At 42.8% G+C, this 23,641-nt stretch overlaps 5 protein-coding genes across 7 annotated transcripts; 1 reads left to right on the forward strand and 4 right to left on the reverse strand.

Annotated features, from left to right (window-relative positions):
• Window positions 1–524: 524 nt before the first annotated feature.
• RB195_025454 (uncharacterized protein) lies at window positions 525–944 on the reverse strand (the record flags this gene model as incomplete). Its single annotated transcript, XM_064213605.1, has 1 exon — window positions 525–944. One exon carries the CDS (start codon window positions 942–944, stop codon window positions 525–527), a length of 420 nt encoding a protein of 139 aa, XP_064069486.1.
• Window positions 835–11,552, forward strand: RB195_025455 (uncharacterized protein; the record flags this gene model as incomplete). 3 transcript variants are annotated; one of them, XM_064213606.1, is made up of 16 exons in its annotated part: window positions 835–1,089; window positions 1,405–1,559; window positions 1,644–1,720; window positions 1,775–1,944; window positions 2,009–2,103; window positions 3,251–3,356; window positions 3,431–3,527; window positions 4,053–4,147; window positions 4,207–4,275; window positions 4,334–4,440; window positions 6,270–6,350; window positions 6,493–6,607; window positions 6,688–6,797; window positions 10,601–10,760; window positions 10,820–10,918; window positions 11,466–11,552. In XM_064213606.1, the coding sequence occupies 16 exons, from the start codon at window positions 835–837 to the stop codon at window positions 11,550–11,552; spliced, it is 1,878 nt and encodes a 625-aa protein (XP_064069487.1). The 3 variants fall into 3 exon arrangements, with proteins under 3 accessions (XP_064069487.1, XP_064069488.1, XP_064069491.1); XM_064213607.1 differs by lacking the exons at window positions 6,493–6,607; window positions 6,688–6,797; window positions 10,601–10,760; window positions 10,820–10,918; window positions 11,466–11,552 and having other exon boundaries at window positions 835–1,059; window positions 6,270–6,354; XM_064213608.1 differs by lacking the exons at window positions 835–1,089; window positions 1,405–1,559; window positions 1,644–1,720; ... (8 more) ...; window positions 6,493–6,607; window positions 6,688–6,797 and adding an exon at window positions 10,312–10,355.
• RB195_025456 (uncharacterized protein) lies at window positions 7,494–7,919 on the reverse strand (the record flags this gene model as incomplete). Its single annotated transcript, XM_064213609.1, has 1 exon — window positions 7,494–7,919. One exon carries the CDS (start codon window positions 7,917–7,919, stop codon window positions 7,494–7,496), a length of 426 nt encoding a protein of 141 aa, XP_064069489.1.
• On the reverse strand, window positions 8,865–10,178 carry RB195_025457 (uncharacterized protein; the record flags this gene model as incomplete). The annotated part of the gene is made up of 3 exons (XM_064213610.1): window positions 8,865–9,101; window positions 9,151–9,287; window positions 10,079–10,178. 3 exons carry the CDS (start codon window positions 10,176–10,178, stop codon window positions 8,865–8,867), a joined length of 474 nt encoding a protein of 157 aa, XP_064069490.1.
• Window positions 11,553–14,051: 2,499 nt separating the features above from the next.
• On the reverse strand, window positions 14,052–21,188 carry RB195_025458 (uncharacterized protein; the record flags this gene model as incomplete). The annotated part of the gene is made up of 12 exons (XM_013444070.2): window positions 14,052–14,099; window positions 16,412–16,511; window positions 16,577–16,698; window positions 16,756–16,863; window positions 16,938–17,020; window positions 17,082–17,175; window positions 19,963–20,061; window positions 20,162–20,260; window positions 20,317–20,639; window positions 20,708–20,817; window positions 20,876–20,923; window positions 21,142–21,188. The coding sequence occupies 12 exons, from the start codon at window positions 21,186–21,188 to the stop codon at window positions 14,052–14,054; spliced, it is 1,281 nt and encodes a 426-aa protein (XP_013299524.2).
• Between the last annotated feature and the right edge of the window lie 2,453 nt (window positions 21,189–23,641).

The following is a 23,641-nucleotide window of genomic DNA, read 5'->3' on the forward strand; positions in this document are numbered from 1 at the left end:
GTTCTTCTTTGTGAATCTGAATCTTCTTCTGCCTGTCTTTCGAAAGATCCTCCTGCAACGCTTTTCTGCAGCTGGTGTTTCCTACTAACCGCTCAATGTGCGATGCATTCGGATCAAGCTTCAGAGTTCTTCTTCTCTCCAAAAATTCCTTAGTGATCTTTGAAATTCGATCCAATTTTGTCGTGCGCAGCTTCGAGGCACGTTCAGCACAGGTTTGTAATCGTCTGAGCAGCATTACGCAGTCCACGTTTGGGCCCTCCTCGATGTGCCAGTCACCTCGGGACAAGGAGTCATCGAGTGCGCAAACTTCGTGGACGACTCCTTTTCTCCTTTGTTGCCAATAGCAGATGTTCAATCCCGTAGTGTGGCCAAGTCGTATTTTTCCACAAAGGAGATGGTGATCAGAACCAGTACAAAACGATGGTACTACTGAGACGTCAAGTAGACACCACCTCCGATTGGTGAGTATGTGGTCGATCTCCGCGTGAGTCGTGCCACTGGGCGATTCCCTTGGCTACTGACGATTATCTTTCTTCATGAAAACAGACTTCCCACGAATGAGGCGAGCAGCGGACAAGAGCCCGGCGAGACGATTGCCAATGACGATTTTCTTTCCGGTTCCTTATTCCAAATCTTCCGATCCTGTATTCCTCTTCTGTAGCCTTTCCTAGTTTTGCGTTGAAATCACCGTCAACGAATTTGTAGAAGGACTTCTCGTTCTGGATCATTTCCTCCAGCTTCTCATAAAACGCGTCCAATTCGGAATCATCAGCTGCTGATGTTGGAGAGTAGCAATTGAAGATGCGGGTTTTTGGCGCATAGCGGCGGCGAAGAATGGCCAGACCAAGTGACAGGATCTCGTTGGAATCGACAACATGGACGACAGATGTTTGCACAACAAAACCAACACCGCCTACATTTCGCGACGGGAACCTTCTCTCCATGAATGACGAGTGTACCGTCATTCATTTGTCGTACGTGGCTCCTTCTGCACTTGGTCTCGTGCAGAGCAATCACGTGAAAATTGGTACGGTTTGCAGCTCCGAGAAGGACATGCGGGTCAGCGTATGTGGACACTGTTCTCGTGTTGTAAGTACACAGACAGTCTGCATGGCGAGCTGTGCATGTGTCGCCTTGGTCCAGAATCAAAGACGTCTTGAGCAACCTGAGATTTGATTGCCTCTCACCGGTCGCCATACCGTCCGACGGCAGGACCCAGTGTGCAGAGTACTGAGGCAGTGAATATGCAGGAGTGTAACCAGACTTTTCCCCAAGCTAAGCAGCCATGCCACGGCGAGCTTAGCTTTCACCACGGGTCGAACCCCAACCTATATGGATCAGGGACCATCACCTTTCTACATTTTGCTAAGACAGTGGTGAATCTTAGCAGTGGTTTACTCTTAGCTAGGCTTACGATTCCGAGAAGTGGGAACGTCTGATGTGTCGAACTTCTTGTCAGTTTGGGAGACCCTGCCGGAGGACGAACCTCCTGCTGTGCATGGCAGTTTGACGCCCAGAGTCACCTCAACGCCACTAGGAGGCGGTAAACCGTTGTGGAGGTCATGCATACATATATTATTATTTACAAAATTCACATTTAATGCTCGCTTTGAGCACTTATTTCTAAGAAAATATTTTTGTAGCTGGACGTTCCTGGAAATTGAAACTCACTCTCGTTTCGATCCCGAGCTACAGGCCTACGCCGCTGGCTATCTTGAAGGTAACAATATTTAATGTTGATAGAACACTTGCATTGATTCTACTTCTATTCCAGGCGTTTTATCGCGGAAAGTACTGAATTACCATATCCAGAATACTGTCGAGGACTACTGTAAAAATTTCACGCAGTACTGTAATCGTATGACAGATTTTCTCGCCGAGAATCAAAAATACATTAAAGATAAACTTGTAGCAACTTCGAGAGACGAAACCTATTGGGTTACGGTAAGCATTCTCGAACGTTCTCCAAGAACTTCATCAGAGGGTAGTAATTTTCTCCTTATTCTAGGTGAATTATACTTATCATCAATTGACGGGTCTCATCGATGGATACGAGAACAGGCCGATTTCACCTAGAATTTCATTCGAAATTCATCCCATCTTGTAAGTTTTGTACAGCTTCCCCGTCTCCAACGTTTGTTATATAGAGAACAGTACTTGAAGCCAGAGCGTAAAAATAATACGCTCAAAAACACTGGATTTTTGTATACAGAAGAAAGTCAATTCATACATCAAAGGATTCTCCATATCTGAAAGACTAGAATTACACGTTTTATCTGAAAAAAAAAACTACCTCTATAACTACTCATCTATATCGCAACGTAAAAAACAATATTTTTTGGTGCAATTAACCCTCATAGGCGTTACATGGAATAGCCTCACTTCAATTCTCCTGTCTAAGTCAGTGCTTTTGTTGTTTCCTTAGCTTTAGGTCCTCTTCTTAACTGTATTTCTTGAGGTTTTTATTGTCCTCTGAGAAAAAGGAGTAAAATTAGAGACTTAACGGCAGCATACCGCAGAATTAACGATATTGGGATCTTTCCATTAGGGTTAGAGGTGTAGAACTCGAGAATGAGCGCTATCGTAAGTCCAATTTTCCCTAACTGCCCTGGAAACCGGCGTGGGAAACGCCCTTGGCAATCAAATTTTCCTACGAGACGTTTGGTAGCGAGGCACATCTGCAAGCGCAGCCAAAACGTTGATGAGTGCCTGCTAGGAAATTTCGATCGAATAGGCCGTTTTCCATGTGGATTTTTAGGACACGAGACGAGATTTTTAGGACAGCATCTTATCCTCTTCTTTCTTATGAGTATCTTTTTGTAGAGAGGTCCTAACATCTCAATTTCTTCTGATGCTGCCTCTAAAAGCATGAAATTTACGTGGTAGGAAATCCCCAGGGAGAACGTAAAGTTCGGATTGTAGATCACAAAAGCGGGTACGAGTACGCAGCCTATTCGTTGGTTTTACTCTAATAGGTTAATGAGGAGACCTCGTTGGTTTTCGACTATTCGCCCGTGGATGCGGGTAAAAGGTGATGCGTCACAACTGATTGCGTAGAAAATTATGTTCATTCCACGCTATTTTTTACGTTTACTAGGAGAGAATGAGCGGACACGCTCGTTTCCGTAATCTAGAATTCGAACTCTACGTTCTCCCTTGGGGTTTCCGTACTGCGCCAATTTCGTAATACGCATCGTGATACTCCATTCTATACAGTAGAACACATTAGATACGCGATTTCTGCTTCAAGGCTGATGAATTGGAATGGAGACTTTTACGATCTTGAGAAAAAATTGAACAAAACCAGAGATCCTATTATCGACCAAGTAGGAGGACACTGTTCAGGACTAATTAAGGTACATCCCTCAAAACTAATGATCCTTATGACCATTTGATGAGTTTGTTGTAAGTTGAGGAAAAACTCTTTCAGGTTGCACCTAACAACACCGATCTTTTCATTTCCCAAGTTACTATGAGTGGTTTCCAGAACATGCTTAGGGTACTCAAGCTTTACAAATTCGGATACGGTAGGTCGTATGTAAAGCTTTTTACAAAGCAATCTAATATCGAGTGCGGATTGTCCTGGATGTTGAGCTTACCAGTTTATGTCGATTTTATTGATTTCAAAAGAAACTATGCGATAGAAACTCCGGCTGGTATTTTGATATGTGCTGTGAATACACTAATCGCTTCATACAACGGGCCTCATTCACTCATCTATTTTTCGTTCTACCTTTTTAGGGTAAATGAAACCGCGATGAAAAGTGTAACTTTTAATCTTTTGTGCAGAGCGTTCATATTTGTAATTAACTCGCTACAGAACTCCAGAAGTAAATTCTGGAGGAAATCTGGGGAGATATGTATAAAATGAATGACTAGAATCAATATTTTCGGTTCGGAGGTTACTATATTCGTATGCAACGTAGGTATATACATACGCACCCATATACACATGTAAATAAATAGACATGCAGATTAGGATAGGTAAATAGAAAGATTTGCGCAAATAGGTGGACATATTAAGTTTCTCCGTGATCTGGGTTTTTTTATAGATCGGAAGCTATTCCCTGGCTATGCTACGTCTATGGCATCGTATCCTGGACTGTTGTACTCATCTGATGACTTTGCGTTGATGTCTTCTGGACTGGTATGTTAGAGGAACCATTCTAATCACTGTTTACTGCAAGAAAAAAAAAAATAATTTAGGCTGTAATTGAGACAACGATAAGCGTTTTTAATGTCAGCCTTTTTAATCAGACAAAGGCTGTAGGCCAGGTTAGTTTGTCATTGGTGCTGTCATTATATACATTTTGTTCCAAATATGATTTTACAGCTTCCAACGTGGATTCGTGCTATCGTTTCTAATCAAATGGCAAGGGATGCACGGGAATGGTGCAAACTTTACTCAAAATTTAACTCGGGAACCTACAACAACCAGTGGTATGCCTTTATAAATACTCCATCCATTACCTTCTGTGAGAAAAAACTATATTACAAAAAAGCAACATTTGAATCCCCAAAACTCGCGGAATTCAAAGCTGTGATTCATTTTCGAATGAACGGATGTAGAGCATCCATAAAAGGATCGGTAGTTTACATATGGATGATAGCTCAAAAGCTCTTTGGACCAACTAGAAGTTCTTTATCTCTCCGAGTTCGATCAAATGTTAGAAAACTCGTCTGAGAGAATAAAAGCACCGACTTGACACCTCAGCCGAGTCCCGCACGTCATCGTGAATTCTTCGAGTACTGTATTAATTGGTCTAAGAAACGACTCTACGCATGCGATTAATAATTAATTAGATGACACGCCTTCACTGAAGGTGCGGGCCCTGGCTTCTCCTTCACACGTGTCGTTCCCTCGCCATTGTCATTCAGGAGCTTCTCAAGCTTCGTGAGTGATTTTGACGAGGTCCTTGAGCCGCATCCAGCTGAGCTCTGACCCATATATGTGACCGGCCCATATATGCATATATCATAGATCATATATCCTTGGGGCGCAATTATCTCGGACTCAGCCTTGTTAATATGTATCTGCAGGTAATTTTTTCGGAAACTGTTTCCTTGATAGGTTTTGAAAGTTCTAATTATATTCAATCGGTAGAGTTCGCGTTCACGAATCTATTGATGTGTAGATCTTATAATAAAGATCAAATTGAGGTGATTTATGAAAAAAAGACGAAAAAGACGTGAATCCGCGTCTTCTTCGTCTTCTGTCGAAGAATTAGCGATTCTAGTGTAGGCTTCCGATTCCGAGAAGTCGGAATGTCGGAAGTGTCGAACTCTTTCTCGGCTTGGGAGACCCTGCCGGAGGACGAACCTCCTGCTGAGCATTGCAGTTCGACGCCCAGAGTCACCTCTGCACCACTAATAAACCGCTGTGGAGATTGCGATTCGTCAGGAACGCATAATTTGAACAATATTGTGGCAGAGCTGAGATATTCTGTAAACAAATCCAATCCTGACTCTCTAAAGAAATCTTATCGCTCAACATGTTTCATAGATACTTACGATGAGATAAGATACTTTTCATAGATACTTACTTTATTTTATTTTTTTTTTGGGTGGGGAGGGGGAACTGATATCAACGACTTGTGTAATCTAACATGTAGTAGAGCTGTTAACACACACTAGCTTAAGGTGAAGGTTTGCAGAACACCAAATTTCCTAGCACTACCACGGTTAATGCTCTATTCTCTTCTACGTTGGTCGAATCCGAACATGGAGGTGAATGCTTAGTTGCCATATTGTTATTCCCTTCATTTTTCTTTTCGTGATGTTAAAAGATCTTAGATTTTCACATTGGTTAAAACACAAGGATATATGCGAAGGATACGAGAACTTCAGTAGACCGTCTTGAAATTGTTTTGTCGTTTTCCATCTATCAGATGTAGGTGTAGCGCAAGCAGTGAGAAGTTCCGATCGGTGGTTCGGAATCGCCCTAATGCTAATTTGTCCATCATTCCTTCGGTGTCGACAGATTGGTACCGAACTTGTCTGGGAGTACAACAACACTTACTAGATACCTCGGTTAGCCCAAGCAAATCATTGTAAACGCCAACACACGTTCCAAAACCACAACGATTCCGAACAGCAGTCGAACCCGTTGATACATCTCAAGCGAATTGATTAACGCCGGCCAATCTATCCTTTTATTTTTTTTTTCTGGCAAAAAGAAAAGTTGTTATCTAGCCGATTGCTACTTCATTAAATATAGGGCTTTTTCCCCCGACAGTCTATTCAAAGAAAAAATAAATAAGGTTTTTCAGGGCTGTACTTAACTACAATAAATTCACTCCCTACGAATCACTTCCTGAGTACGGACTATTCTATGTCCTGGAACAAATGCCGTAAGTTTTCATCTCGTACGAGAAAAAAAAAACTGCTGATTACTGTTTCAACTGAAGAGCTTTGCGCAGAAGATTTCCCTAGAGAAAGATATATTTCCACATTACTCTTACCTTGATATCATTTCACATTTACTCTCTTTAGAGGCACGGTAGTCTATGAAGATTTAACCTGGTTCCTAAGAAAATATTCATATTTTCCTTCATACAACATCCCGTACTTCAAAAAAATCACGGATATCAGCGGATTCGTAGGGCAGGTACGATCATGTCGTAGAAATATTTTGGTTTTTCTTAAATGCTTTTTCTTTTTACTACAACGAGTTTCCCATTCATCCAGGGTAAGAAGCTGGGTAATTGGTTTGTATGGGGAAAATCTCCTCGTGCACGAATATTCGAGAGAGACCATCACACAGTTAGAGATCTCGACTCACTTACAAAGTTGATGAGGTGGGCCATTTAAACGTCTTATTTATTCACAAGCTACATGGTCATAGCTCATGACCTCACAAAAGTATTAAGCAATCCAATACATTACTGCACATTTATAACTGATTAGGATTTATCTGCAGAAAAATCCTTTTCAATAATAACGTAAAGTTTCTGGACATGGAAATATCGAGGAGTGACATGAGTAAGCGAATGTTCACTTTAATCACCGTTGACCCAGATAATATTACCGAACTATTCTTACCAAGAATCCATCACCTTGATCACCTTGACTCCCGTTGATCTTCGAACTGGTCGAGCGGGCGCAAGTAATTCTTCCATTTGTCCCGATCGGGTGCCAGAATTGCCCAGTGGTTCCTCCCTTCGCGTGGACACGAAGAGCATCACAATTTTCTTTAAAGGACTTCGTGAAAGAATCTGACCATCGGGTCGGCGGTCTTCCTGTAGTGCGCTCAATATCGCCGGGAACTCAGTCACTCATGACTCTGGTCCAACGGTTGTCAAAGTGCAAAAGCGCGTCACGCGTCCGGCCCACCTTATTTCACTTTCATTGGCGAACGTGGCGGCGTCTCTAACCTTCGATCGCTGACGCAGGAGAGAACTTCGAATCCCGTCCCTCACTTGCATGAAACGGGATGCTCCTAGCATCACTCTCTCAATTGCGCGTTTAATGACGCTCACCGCGTTTTCTTCTTGCTAGCGAAATGCCCAGGTTTCTGAAGCATAGATCAAAGCAGGAAGTACGGTGGTGTTGATGAGATGAGCACGGAGCCGAGTGTTCCTGGTCTCCTTCACTACATCCTCAATCCTCTTATACGCTCCCCAAGTAGCTTTTTTTTCCAAAGCCCAAGTGCATTTGGATATATTCGTTCCGTTGAGCGTGAATGGGGCAACCGAGACCCATCCGTTGCGCATGAACATCGTCTTTTGCAGATTCAGCTGAAGACCGATGCATCCACATGTTTCTTGGAATTCGGTCAGCATTCGTTCCGCTTGGCTAGGTGTTATCAGTACGATGTCATCAGCAGAGCGCAAGTGGTGTAACTGCCGACCATCAACCTTCACTCCCATGTCGTCCCATTCCAACTTTCGCATTGCGTTCTCGAGGGAGGCTGTGAACATTTTGGGTGAGGTTGTATCACTTTGTGACCCCTCTCTTCTCGTCAGTGATCATATTCTTGTAAAATGGCGAAATTTCGGTCGTGAAGTTACTGCACAACTCTCGAAATACCTTTATGTACTGAGCAGGGACACCTTGGTTATCCGCTTCCGTCTCAACTGAGTCGAAGGCCTTCTTCAAGTCGATGAAAGTGAGACAGAGCGGCATCTTCTACTCTCGTGATATCTCGATGAGTTTCGAAACAGTGTGAATACGGGCACAGCGGATGCTTTTCCCCGCCTCTGCAGCTTCAGCCAGCACTTCTGCTCTTTTCTCTTTAAGGTCTTCCTTTATCGCCTCTCTGCAAAGTCTTGCGAGCTCGAACGTGAGTTTTTGGTTCCCTGCGGCTCGTGCTGCTCAACGCTGGCGTATCAGCTCACGACTTTCAAGAGACAGGCGTCTCTTGGTGGTTTTAAAACTCTCGACCTTCTACGTGCAGTCGTGAAGATGTTCAACGAGCCGGTCATATTCCTCGTAGATGTTGTCCATTGCGGAATCTTCCTAAAAGCCGGCTAGCGTAGCGAAGAGATCCCAGTTAATGGTAGTTCTGGGAGTTCGCTCTCTGAACTTGGCGGCTTTCTCTTCTCTCATTGTGAAGAAAAATCTTCCTCAGAGGAGGCGATGGTCCGAGCCCGTATAGAACTTTGGTACAACAGCGACGTCCTTCAGGCAGAACCTTTTATTGACGATGATGTGGTCTATTTCATTACGGTACCTTCCACCGAGTGACTCCCACGTCCAGCGTAGAGAGGAGGGCTTCTGGAATTGCGAGTTCCCATGGATGGTCTTAGTCGTCATGATTAACTCGGAGAACCTCTCCCCCTGTTCATTCCATTGTACGCCGTGGGTCCCGATGTGAAGATCCTCAGACGATCTTCTTGGGCGAACTTTGGCGTTGAAATCGGCAATTATGACTTTGTAGAGGCATGACCTTCTCGGTAGAACTTCTCCAGGTCCACATAGAAAGCTTCGACTTCTTCTTCTTTGTAGCTTGATGTTGGAGCGTAAGCGACGAAGATAGTCAAAGCTGGTGCTGGACCACATCTTCCCATCCGCAGACGTCCGATTCGGGTCGTAGGTTGTTCGAAAGAGTTGATGTTCTTTGTCATACTCGTGTTGACGAGGACGCCATCACCCACCAACACCTGTAGTGTCGCATGTTCCTAAGAACAGTTCTTCTCCAGTTTCATATACGGCGTTGAGAGAGTAACGTCGTTTCGTCTCGGTCAGTCCGATGATGTCTTGCATCGTCAGATCTTCGATGGCCGCTTCCGGAGGAAAGCCTGGTACGGTAGCCTGGTCAGGAGACTCTTTTCTATTACTGTGTTTTGCTTAAAAATTTTAAAACCCATGGGCAGGTTGCAAGCCTCTAGTCCCATGAGTTTCTGGGAGAACTTTCGTTCTCCCGGGGTGGACATGTGGAGCTTATTTGTTGGAATCGACTCGAAACCGCCTCCCTTGCACCTCCCAGTCACTTGATTGCAGGCTTTTGGCCGCACCGATGTGCGGGATACAAGGATGTCATGAGTCAGTCCTGGCTCAGCAGAAACAGGGAGTCCATCTCCTGAATCCACCTGCGTCTCAGGGCAAGCACAAGGTCGCTTTTGGTCCGCGATTAGCCCCTATCCGCTACCCGGAGACGCGCCACGTAGCTTCGCGGCTAACCGGCTGTGATCTCTCTAGTGAGGGAGATCCATGGCTAAGAATCCATAGAGTAGGATATAAAATAAGTTCCATTAAATAGAAAAATAATACCAAACTGAATATACAGCTGTAAATAGATCAAAACAGTCAGCGCACATCTAAATATTGCTCCAACTACAGAAGCGTTTCATATCAAATGCTGTCTGTGTGTCCGCTCGTTGGAAGACGCGGCATGTATGCATGAGTTCGCAGGAATGTCACGTTGATAGGCGCCTTGCAAGAAAATTGTGAGAAAATGCTGTTTAGTGCGCTGGCTTTCAGTACAGTTAGGAGGATTCAGCGTGATACAGTTAGGAGGATTCAGCGTTCGCCCATAGTCGTGATCTACAACCCAAATCCTATCTTTTCTCGGAGAGATCCCAACATTTCAATTCCGTGGTATACTGCCTTCCCTCAATGGGTTATTAGAAAATCATACCTGAAAGCGAAATAGGATGATGCTTGATCTCGGTAATTCCAGAAAGAGAGATGTGACGATCGGAATGCGTTACTTTGAAGAATGACCACATGTTCAGCATTCATTCGCAAGAAATGCTCTGAACCTCGTTGTTCCACCTACATATACTAGGGTCGAAAGAACATGAAACACGGTGCAGTTGCGTAAGCGGCTGCGCTCGAAGCGGCGCGGTGGACATAGCGGTTGGAACCGAGATGGGACCATCAGCGAACTACAGCGAAGAATGGTGCAAGGAGAGGTCCGCTCTAGACTCTAACCGCTATGCTTCGCCACACCACTTACACAACTGCATCGTGTTTCACGTCGTTTTGACCCGTCTTTACGTCAATAATTTCCAGAAAAAAGATTTTCTGAAATTAATTCGTTCGCTCAAGTATGTACAAGACTCAGTACTTCTGCTCAGGATTTGAGATTTCCTACTGTACCTCAGAAAGAAATTGTGAACGCAGCAATAGATGTCACTAGAAATAGACTGCTGTTCAGATACAATGATTACAAAAACGACGAATTCTCAAAATGCGTTTGCAATCCTCCGTATTCGGCAGAAGCCGGTATTTCTGCCCGTGGCGATTTGAATCCAGCCAACGGAACATACGAATTTCCTGGACAAGGACACGTTAATCACGGTGCACTCGATTACAAGGTGCCTTGGAGAGTAGTAGCTGCAGATTAATGAAGTATCATCATGGTTGTTTATTCTAGGGTACTAACGTCAATATGATGAAAAAATTGGAGTTCCGCGCTCAAGGAGGTCCCACATGGGGCAACGTACCACCGTTCAAATGGAGTACCTTCGATTTCGTAAGTCTGAATATACGTTTGGAAGTGCATCTTTTTTTTGCGCTTGAATACGAATGTGACAAATCCATTTGCAATCACAAATGATTCTCTAAAATGCGCAGTTCAAGTTTCGCCTACTCTGTCAAATTCGATGGCTAGTAAATCGAAACATATAAGATTTCTTTTAACAAAATGTATCCAGCAGCTCCAAACCGATATCTGTGTGCTCCTGTGTTCCTGTACATAAAAGTTCTGAAGAGTAAGAGAATCGCTAGATTGGCATCGCTAGAACACACTAGGAGGACGAAAGAATCCCTCTCATGTTGTAGAACTATTGCAGTTAAAAACTTTTCCGTTCCAAGAATCTTTATGACGATTGCGAGCGGCCACTTCTTTTCTTCTTGTTCCAACGACATTACTGATCTTTATAGAGTTATGTGAATAACTATGGATCTGGCAAATAATATTCAATATAGGACATCTTTACTAGTTCATGAACATGTCGAACATGTGGGTCAGGTGCGGTGCCTAAGTCTAGGAACGGTGCGAATTGTCTTCTGAATTTCAGAAGGACAAAGTGAAACACGTTGGCCACCCTGACGAATGGAAATTCGATTGGATTGAACACAAATGGGAGACCGACATACATTCTTAGACCACCTCCGACTTAACATTTGCTTGAATGGATGCGACAGTGCTTGTGAAACGTTGAACAGATGTTGTCATTCCTACAGAACAGATAAGAATAAAATTGTTTTGTTGACGCTAATTTCTATTTCCGGGTGTAGCGTAGGTCAGAAAGAGGTTCGGCTGTGACCGCACGATCACAGTTTCAAATCCGTCCCCTAGCCAACTAACCCATTCTTCCTAAGGCGTTGAGAAATTGATACCAGACTTATCTAGAGAGAAAAACCACAAAACCACAATTTATCATGTTGCTTTCACAAATCATTGTGAAGCTGCTCACGCGTTTATGAATCTCAAACGTTGCTGAATTGAAGTCGAACGCGTTGGCGAACCTCCCAAGGATTGATCAACGTTGTTTATTCTTTTTTATTTATCCTAACCTTCATCTAACTATTAGGCCAGAGCAGGGGGAAAAGGGTTGTGCGTTTCAGCATAGACCCTGTCTCACCAACTGAATCTCATTGCGACTATTAAAGGCATCACCCCACGAATCTGAGGTGGTACGGATTTCAGGTGGAGTATCATATACGAGATCGTAGATTATGTAGAGAAGGGTGATTCCGTCCATTTCTTCCTAATTGCCGTAAAAAACACCCCGGAAAATATGGCTTCGAGCGTTCCGGTGCGCTATTTCCTACAACGAGTTCGATTGGAGCGCGGCAGCCCTGTGCACGCGACGCATCTTCCGGACCATTTTTTACGGCAATTAGGAAGAAATGGACGGAATCACCCCATCTCCATAATCTACTATCCCGTATAAGAATACTCCACCTAATCCGTACTATCTCAGATTTTGGGGGTGATGCCTTTAATACTGCCAGCAAAATGCTCATGCACTGCGCAACATCCAACATGGGAAACTATTCGATCGCAGTATAGTAGCTGGTAGCAGAGAAGTATGATATAGGAATCGCTAAGATAGATGAGCTCTTCGACACCTCAAAATATAAATTATAAGGATTAGAAAAGGATAAAAAGGATAAGGTCACTGGCGTATAAATCCATATGGGATGCGAAAGGATGTAAAAACCACTACCAAATAGTGATAGTGGAATTCAGTAAGGGAAGCAAAACGTAGTTAAAAAATCAAATAAATAAATCCGTTGCTCTGGGATCGATGGAGCTATCGATGACTGATCGATGAAGGGGTTCAGAAGCAAAGAAATATTCGATTTTCAGACCTCATTGTTTCCGTGATCCAGAGTTTTCCGTTGGATGCATTAACAAAGTCTACATGGGTTGTTATTTTGGTGTTGTGAAGCATATAAGCAGATAAGCAGCAATTTCTCGCGAGAAATCCTCAAAAATGTACAGGTTAGTGGCAGATAAAGAGATATTCCAAATCGTGATAAAGGATAAAGTGGACAGTGTCTGGCGTTAATCAATCCGCTCGGAATGCGCCCCCACGTTCACTTCAATTCAGAATCGTTCGAGGTTTACGAACATGTATCTGGCCTATACAATGACTTGCGGGGGCCAGTCGATGATCAAATCAGTGTTTCTGTCAGTCAATTAGTGTTTCCGACTGCGCCACACCCGTCCTAAATATAAAGGATAAGGATAACCAACCTCAAAATATAGTCGGGTCAAAATGACCTATATCACGGTGCAGTTGCGTAAGCGGCTGTCTTGTGTCGAATCTCGATCCGAAAAGCTACGCTCCACCGTTCTTGATGTCGTTTTGAGCCTACTGTATACGCAATATCGCCGGAAGAAACCTATACAGGAATGAATTTCAGAGTAAGTGTAAAATAGGAAGGTAGGTGATATTAGTTATCTTATGACTCAGCTCAGACCCTAACTTTTTGTTAGTTGGAATTACTCCTGTTTGTATTGTCATGAAAAGCCAGTAAATGATGAACTGATTACTTATGTAGGCAAGACAACGTAAGTTGCGCACATTCTATTTCAGTTACCTTTTAAAGAGCAGATGGTACCTATGCAAGATTCAGATATACACAAGAAGATTGGCACTGTTAGGAAGAAGATAAAGAATAAAGAGACTGTGCCACTACAACAGCAATGATACGGGGTATTGAAAACTACTGCTACAAGAAAAGTACTGCATCAAAATGTAATACTCAAGAAAGTACATGAAGCAGTGGAGGGTGATCAAATCAAAAGTTCACTTTCAACAGTTGCAAACAACGCATTCAAAAGGTAACGTTAGACAGATTGTTTGATATCAGAACAAATCCCAAGGATATAAGTGTGTATTTGAAAGAACATATTACCGGCGTAATGCAACACATAATGTAGTGAGATGAGTGTAGAAGGAAGAGATCAGATTACTGAATAAGTGAGACAAAAGTGAAAACAAAATTTCCTATAAATTTGGTTTGACATTACCTATCTGACAGTTACTATGAAAAAAATAGAACAAAACGATTACAAAACGAATGTAAACCGAAAAATAAACTTGAAAATTTACAACATTTAAGCATGTGGTGTTGGTTGTCAGTTGATTTTAGCGCCTAAGAGACGCACGACCTTCCAGAACTGCTAGTCTGGTAGACTGAAAATGGAACGTTTCATTAGAGTAACGCAATAATGGCAAGTATAATGTACTATAAACTTGTACGCCCTTCGATAGAGATAGTTAGTTACATGGGGTGTTTAAGTCACGCAAGAAATACGCACCTCAAGATACAAAAGAAGTGAAGATGAAAAAGGTGCACCAGTACTGAAAAGTATTTGCTAGTGCCGGTTAGTAACGAGACTATGTTAATTAAAGGCATCACCCCACGAATCTGGAGTGGTACGAATTTCCGGTGGAATATTCGCATACGGGGTTGTAGATTATGGGGAGGAGGGTGATTGCATTCACTTCTTCCTAATTGCCGTAGAAAACGGCCCGGAAGATACGGCTTCGAGCGTTCCGACGCACTATTTTCTACAAGGAGTTCGTTTAGAGCGCGCCAGCCCTTTGCGGCGCCGCATCCTTTGGGCCGTTTTTTACGGCAATTAGGAAGAAATGGGCAGGACCACCCCATCTCCATAATCTACTATCCCGTATAAGAATACTCCACCTGAAATCCGCACCACCTCAGATTCGTGGTATGCTGCCTTTAATCCAGGTGGTGGACAGACGGTAAGTGTGCTACAATGCTTCATGTCTGCCTCTAGCGCCAGGCTGACGGACTCGGCCGACGGACTTCCTGTTTCTAGTGTGCTCACAATGATTCGTGATTTCTGTGCTGGCGTCTGCACAGAAATTACGAGTATAACAGTAAGTATAGATCAATGCACGTCACGTACCACACATTCACACATCCATTCGTGAGTGATACATACATAACGCGTCCTGTGCGCAAATTCGGCAGAATGTTTGTGGATAAATGACTGGAAGCTACACGTGACGTTCCCTCGCTGTTATGGGATTGCAGCTCAGCATGCTGCTCATAGGTTTTATCACTCGTTGGAGCAATAATATAGGGTACCCCTAATACGAATAATCGACTGGTACGGCAACCTCAAGGAGAATGGAGTTGCGGAGGCCACACTTAAAGGCATCACCCCACGAATCTGAGGTGGTGCAGATTTCAGGTGGAGTATTCATATACGGGATGGAAGACTACGGAGAGGGAGGTGATTCCGTCCATTTCTTCCTAATTGCCGTAAAAAACGGCCCGAAAGATACGGCTTCATTCGTTTTGGCGCACCATTTTGTACAAGAGGTTCGATTGGAGCGCGCCAGTCTTGTGCGGCGCCGCATCTTCCGGGCCGTTTTTTCTGGCAATTAACAAGAAATGGACGGAATCACCCCCCTCTACGTAGTCTCCCATCCTGTATACGAATACTCCACCTGAAATCTGCACCACCTCAGATTCGTGGTGTGATGCCTTTAAGCTTGCACAAGAAACGACTATTGAATATATGATGGTGCAATCCAACAAGACCAAGAACGACGCTGTCGGGTTGAGTGAGATAAGACGAAACCACCATTGAACGAAGTCCACAACACTGAGAACTGTTTAGCGAAACACGGAAATAAATAACTGAGGAAGAGATGCCAGAGTTGATGTACATCTCAACGCAAGTTCGCCAATGAATATCGATTCTTTCGCACAACAGACGACTCGAATCTGCTTAGATAACGTAGATCAGTGCTGACATTTAACATACTCTCTCCAACGACAAGCTTCGAAATTATGAAGTCCAAAGTTTCTAGACAGACTTGTAGAAGCTACACGGAAATCATGCTTCTCACAACGCAGGTGATTTCAACACTATCACGGAGTCAGAACGGGCGCCTGAAGCGGTACATCGGAAACGACAGCTTTACAAAGGGAAGAGCAAGGTAGAGTATTCCTGAGTCTATCATGTTGTCGTAGAGCGTAGAGAAAGCCTTTTTCTCTTGTGATAAGAATAAAAATTTCACTACGCGAATAGCCGAGGCCGTTATCAACGGAAAGATTTTCGATTGTTTAACGTTCGGCGTTTGACCGGCAAGAAAGTTTCTCCAGAGCACAAAAAAAAACATTAAAAACAAACAAGTAAGGAAAAAGAAACATGAAGAAACACGGAACAAGCCTAAATGAAATAAAAAAAAGAATTTGAAAAAATGAAATAAAAACTAAAGGTTGAAATAAAACTAGAATTAGCAGTTAAAGTTCTAGGTTAATAGTTGAAACAGAGCCCTACGTTGAGGGAGCAAAGAAGAAGAAAAAAACTCATGACGGACATCGAACACAGTTTAGCAATCAGAACCTAGAAGGAATCTATTCTGGACACATCTACTCTTCTGAGATCTCTTTTTGTTCTTCGCATATTTCCTTTTGCAATTTTTATATTGTGACATATGCAAGAGTAATTCCGAACGCCAACCTCACTGAAGGAATGAGCAATAACTTTCGACGCAGCAATGTCCACCCTATTTCTCTCTTCAGAAACTTCTGCTTTGTACGTGTTCGTTGTTTGCAACCTTCTGAAAAGAACGAAAAATTACCAGAAGCGACTGTGTGAAGCAGATAATGAGTTATTATCAAATACCTCTTAGTCAAATTGGCTATGTCTGCGTTCGGGAAAGCCCTGATTAAGGTCGGATCAATAGACAGGCTATTACTAGCGCGCTCATATGAGCATTTTCCTTGGATGACTGCACGGGCAGCTGCCTATTCATAATAAAAGAAAGAAAATCAGTGTGAATAACGAGAAGATAAGAAACGAACCATTTTTTCCTCAGCAACAAGATGTCTAAGAGCAGATGCAGCTGTTATTGCAGCCTGTCGACTTTCAATTCTACGGATTACTTCAGGACGATTCACTCGTAGACATAACTGAAAGTATAGGAAAAATATTAGTACGTGCCCAACAGAAACAAATGAGACAAAAAAAATAGACTAATACGTACAGACGGAGGCAGTGGTGGCTTCCATTTAGGATCATTTTCCTCTGACTTCGATGAGAAGCTTTCGATGACAGACAATTCACCATCTACAATGAAATGTTCTTGATACTGTTTTTAAAAATCAAAAAGATTAAGCACAGCACATACTGGATGCAAAGGTATGAGGTACTTCACTAACACGACGAGCAATCGTTCTCTTATCGTTCAAAGATGTCGCAATAACTACGTGGCGAACTTCTGTCTGCAAAGATCTCAGCTAACCTAAGATATCATTTCAAAAACAAATCAGATAACATGGACATCGGCAATAATTGCCAACAGATTAATGACGTGATTTCTAAGAGTTTTCTTTCTCTCGTCAGCGAATAACCACTGACCAAATCGGAGTTTCTGGTCTTCATTTTAAAAAAATATTCAGTAGAGCGGGTGGGAGGAAGTTGATGAGGTTCCACTGTCTGATCGATCAAAGATTTGAAGTGCCAATCGAGCTTCTCCTTCCTCCGAGGTCTATAAATTGGTAGCAAACTTTTCTGGGAGAAAACAAAATCACTCATTTGTCGGCTAAGCCCTTCCTCTCACCAAATCATTGCATAGGCTAGTTACACGCTCGTAAACTTCAAACGGTTCTGTTTTGAAGCGAACCTGTTGGCGCATCCTAAACGAATTGATTAACGCCAAACAATTTGAATTTATAACAATTTATTCTGGTGGAGACGATGGTACTGCCGCAAAAATGCTGAAATCTCTTTCCCCTTCTGGAATTTGCGAGATTACAAAAACAATCCTTTCAATATGGATCGACGAAAAAACATGTAACTCGTGAACGTTCGCTATCATAATTTCTCCCCACAAGAAGCTATTCGTCATAGAACCAAAGAATTAACGAGGAATTTCATTGCTCCGTGTAACATATAAGGTTCTAGAACGTGTCATTCTGGACTTATTTATCAAACTTCGCGAAGAAACAATGGAAAACGATCGAACTGGCATTCGTTTTAGTCGGTCTACGACTAATCTTTCTGGACTTCGAAGCCGTTTTTGACTCTCCTCATCGAAGCCGTCTTAACAACGTGCCTCGCGCCGATGAAACATGATAAGGCTACGGATAATTAACGATGTGTATAGAAAAACAACTGCTGCAGCTCGAACACGAGCCCGATAACCATTCGAAAAGGAAACTGAACTGAAACAAAGATGTGTAGCGAAACTCATCTTTCCGTTCGACTCTGCCGTCGATGGCATCATGGGAGGAACAGTAGAGCAGTATCACATTGAAGTGGTTTTGCCACCATTGTTTATTGGTTGATCTCGAGTACGCCGATGATGTAGTAATATTTACTTCAAGCAGCGCCAATTTGCAACATGTGAACTTTGTATCGAAATTAGCTACATTGTCTGCAACTCCGTCCAGACAAATGCAAGCAGATGTGGGTCTCCCCGAGACCATCAGCGGGTATCAATGTGAACCGTCAACTTGTTAAACTCGTGAAAGAGTTCTGTTATACAACTGTGTGCTGAAAGACGATGGCAGCTACGAGAGAGATACTCAGCAAAGATGCGCTAAAGCTAATTCAGCATTCAACTCATTGACCATGTCGACCCAACGAAGTCAAGCTGCTAGTCTACCTATTCGCAATTTCTTCTCTCATAAGGTGTGGACCGGAGACTTCGTGGGAATACGTGGAAAACACCAACATCTTGACCGGCTCTCCGTAGTCACAGAAAACTGTCTTTGCATCCTTGGTCACGTTATAAGGAGACCATCTGATCGTCTCACCCAAGCTGCCTCGACGTTGCCCTCAAACTGAAAGTGGAAAAACCTTCCTGGTCGTAAAAGAAAGTTTTGAACGGATGTGAGAAAAGAGGGGACACTCGGCACTGATAAACAGTTCAACCAAGACGTAACTTTTTGCAAATTATGGAATAGCGGCGGCCGGATATATTAGCTCTAGAATATCGAACGGGATGCGCTCAGGATGTTCAAGGACGACACACCTCGGTGAAGATGCAGAAACCGGGTTAGTAACAGCTGCCCGTCGTTCAAATCATGTAAGCCATGAAGACTGGTAAAAAAAAAACATTGAACGCTATGCGAAGCGTGGGATTCGCTTGGAACACGCAACTAAATCACTACTTTAAACAGGATCCGGGAAGATCGTGAATATTTCTAGAGAGTTTAGACATAGTTATTCATAAGCGAATTTCATTTCTTTTCTTCCTAAAAAGGCTTGTAATACTCCTAATAAAAGAATAAAATAAAAAAACAAAGATCCAATTAACGTTGGCCCTATTCCTGCCCGAGCATTCCTGTAAAGTTGCTGAAACGTAATTCAATTATCGCTGAAAGGGCCTCAGAAATGCAAGGTTTTTCAAAACATATCTAAGCTTTGAGTAAGTCTTGCAAAGAATAGAAAGATTATGGGATCTTGAGGTCCATTCAATGTCCACGAGAGATGGAGTGAAATGCCCACAAAGATCTTCTCATGAAAAAGTATTGATTCTCTATTGGGATGAAAAGTACAGTCGCGTCAGAATAATATGAAGGTAGATGCATATAGCTGCGCCATCTGCATCGACCTTAATATCATAAGCTGCTGCGCTTCAAGCGGCACGATGGAGTTAGCGGTTGGAATCGAGGTGCGACCACTGCGAACTGCAGAGAACTGGTGGTAACAAGCCCCATCCCCTCTCAATTACACCGCGACGCAGCTACACCAAGCTTCATATTGACTATAGACTACATTTTGACTGCTTCTCATTTTTATGTGCAACGTTAAGGCTCGGAATATATCACCTCATGATAGTAAAGAGGACCGAAATTCTAAAGGAAAGGGAATGCCACCGAGCATGTTTCTAACTACATATGCTTTTATCCTTTCACAGCATCCATCAGCAGGAGCCATAATATCGTACTACCGAACCAGAATTTTGCAAAATGTCCGCAAAAACAACACCGCTCGCGTTACTTCCACATGAACCAACATTACTTTAATGCTACCTTCAGCTAGAAAACTATGTAAAGACAAACCTCTTGTTCAGTGTCATTGTTTTGTTGCTGGTTTGACACAGGAACAACGAAAGTCTCACTTAACGCTTCAAATGACTTGCAGTTTGCGTCAAGAAGAGCCTAAAGATTGCTTGAAAGAATAAACGATGTTCCAAAAAAAGAGAGGAAGCCAAGTGTGAATAGAGAAGAAGATAAAAAATATTTCGCAACCAAGTCTTACTACTCTGCTAGTTCCTGTTGTTAAGCCGCGTTTGTTTAACCAACGATTTCGGCGTTTGGCTTCTTTGCGAAGAACAAATGTATGAGACATCATATCTGCCTGAAGAGTAATTCATTACTCAAGTAAATCTATTTGTTTTATTGTTATTAGTTAACCTGTGATGGTAAGACTGCTGTGAAACTCAGAGCACGTCCATCAGAGGAATGGGGATAAATTGGACAGGTCACAGCAGAAGTAGAAGACAACGATGAAACAGAACTAGTTTCAAATGAAAGAGCGGGATCAACAGCCGCAGTGGTAGCATTTAGCGTCGAATTATTATCTTCTCCAGAAGTGAGACTGTCTTCAGAAATTCGCTGAAGCCTTCTAAGCTTAACTATTCTTTCCAACAGCATATCGATCACAAGGTCTTTTTTCTTGACAAGACGTCTTAGCTTCCTAACTTCTGCTTTCAGCCTTTCCATAGCCAGCTCGTTTTCTGAAGCAGAAAAAAAAAATTCCAAAACCATGTAGTGGTAAGGAACTTAAAAGCAGCAACAAACAGACCTGTCATACTGTTAGTTTGTTTGTCATTGGCAATGCTAGCGGATACATCCCCTACTTGAATAGTTGGTGGGGCTGATGAATTAGGGATGCGGTAACGGTTTAATGAAGCGCTAAAATAGTGAATTGAAGAGCTAAGTTTCAGAAAAAAAAAACCAGCACTACATCTACCTGTTTTTGTTCGATTCAGTCCTTGTGACAGCTCTACGATACGAGTTCCTAGAATAGGTCTGAGATTGAACCCAACTCCATAATTTTAAGTATTCCAATTGAAGTATAGTATAGTTTTAAGTATTCCAAGGTGTCTTTACATGGAAAAAACTTCAAGAACAGAACGCATTAGTGGTAGTAAATCTAGTAAGGCTATAAACCCGTCCATGTTTCATTAATGTCAAACAAGTTTTAGAATTCCAAATAATCAAAAAAATGAAACTAGCCAGATAGAAACAGGATTCTGGAAAGTGCTGGATGTGGTGCTTTGCATAGGAAAGGAAATATCCGGGAGCCGTAAACTAAATGCTTGAACATTAAAATCAGTGTAAACAAACAGTGCGAACCAAGAACTACGCCTTCAAATCCGAAACAAAACAGAGATAAAAAATAAATCCCATACAGCTTGACAGGTAATGAACTCAAACAGTATGTGTAATAAATAGCAGAAACACTTATATAACAAATACCAAAATATGAGAAAAGACCAGACCCATGGAAACCAGCACTCGCAAGCAAATTGCAGAACATGTTACTACGGCGGATGACACAAAGGCAAACACAGACGGAAGAAGTTTGTCGCAAGGAAGAAGCCCATGCAAATACTAACACTGCACAGGACCAGCACTCAATTAGGCAGCTATTGTAGGGAAACACTGCCCCCCATAAATGTTACCAACAACTTAACTACCATACTTATTTGAAACCCAGACTATGTTGCGCCGTGGAGGTAAACAGGGCTAGAATCGAGATTTGAGCGCGAAATTCGCACAATCGGTGTCCGTGTCATCCAGCAGACAAGCGATTTGGAATTGCAAGTCTACCCTTTCTCTTTTTTTTTCTTAAAAACCAAATCAAGGTAGTACAGTTAACAACACCTTTGCATAAGCGGTTGCGCTCGAAGCACTGTGGCGGGGCGTAGCGGTTAGGATCGAGTGAGAACTCCTTCTATCACCGTTCATTGCTTCAGTTCGCGATGGTTCCATCTCGATTCCGACCGTTATCTCCACCGCACCGCTTCGTGCGCAGCCGCCTACGCAACTGCACCGTGCTTCATGTCGCTTTGACTGTACTATATTTCTCATTCGTTTCTGTGAATAAGTCAAAATCACTGGCGTATCAATCCACTTGGGATGCGCCAACGCGTTTTACTGGAATTCGTAATCGATGAGGTTTTTTGGAACGCGCGTTGGCCTATACAATGACTTGCGAAGGTCAGCCGATGATCAAGTCAGTGTTTTTATCTTCCCAGACAAATTTGGTACCAATTTATCGACACCGGAGGGATGAAAGGCTTGGTTTGCACTAAGGCGGTTTCGAACCCTCGACCGTGTGGTTACAACGGACCTCTAACCGACTGCGCCACACCCACCTCAAAAATGCATGGTAGCACTAAGGGATGCAGGAAAGGAAATGCCAATTACTGTCACAATATTCACAGAAGTTTAATCGCTTCTGTGAATATTGTGACAGTAATTGGCATTTCCTTTCCTGCATCCCTTAGTGTTACTATGCGTGTTTTTCTTTCAATTCGGAAGGGTTCGGGATCGAATTCACTCCAGTGTTACCCCATTCACATTTTCGCATTGCGTACTTAAGAGCAGTAGGGTAGCAGTGATGGGTGGGTGATTATGGTGTCCCCGTAGAATACTAGAGTTCTAGTTGTGGCGCTACTGTACGTATTTCGAAGTACCTTTCTGTCTGGGTGGAATTTCCCGGTCGTCCGAGGTTTCCCTGGGCAATTCCGTCTTAACTGAGTCGCATGCTTTCTTCAAGTCGATGAAATTGAGATCCACTAGATCTTTCACCGTCGCATGCTTATAGGAAAAGTTATTCCTGCCATGTCTGGCGATCAGTAAGCGGTGCCATCTCGTCTCGGTCAGTCCATGGCATCGTAATTGATCTTCTTCGCTTGCATTCTTCAGATCTACAATGTTCTTTTTCTATGCAAGCAAAGTATATGTTGTGTGTAAGATCATCATCCTTGTTTTTTCTTCATTCCAATAGCTTAAATGGCACCTACGGCTCCGCACTTCCTGGCGCTGTCGGCAACAGGTGCTCCCTGTAGTTAGGACACTTTCTCATTACGTTGACAACAATTGGTTCAAGACTGTTTCACTCACATCTCCTTCTTTCCTGACCGCCCAAAGTGTTCTCGTTCCTGCTGAATTTCGAGATTTATCACTGGATTCGTATACGAATGAAAGCAGTTATCTTGATCCTCCATAATTTCGAGTTGATCTCCTTCCTTTTATTCCTCAGATAGGATGGGGTTGCGTTGCCACCAGATATTAGGATACATCATCCTACCACTAAGGTCGTCCGAGAAATAAGTGCAACACCGAAAATTCTCCACAAGAGATTTTTTGGTAGAATACAGAAGTCACAGCTCTAATTCTATCCGAATACCTAAATTTGTAAATCCCTGCTCGCTTGTTTTAGCAATATTAGTGTACTACAAAGCGCATAGTAAAAACGCCTTTGAAACGCCTAATATCGTGGAAGTTGAAAAGTATCCACCTTCTGGCGAGCTCCTACGTTGTCGGGGAATGATCAGATTCAAAACGTGTCGAAAAATAAGCACTTCAGATATTTTTACGATTTTGTGCAAATGAAAAGAACATCTGAATAAGTTGTATGGATGTAAAAGTGAAAGCCAGCACCGTCTGTGAAGTGAAGACTGATCCATCACATTATCGCTACCGACTTTTTTTTTGCCTTCTCCCG

This window comes from Necator americanus, chromosome X (genome assembly GCF_031761385.1).
Source record: "Necator americanus strain Aroian chromosome X, whole genome shotgun sequence".
Lineage (NCBI taxonomy): Eukaryota > Metazoa > Nematoda > Chromadorea > Rhabditida > Ancylostomatidae > Necator > Necator americanus.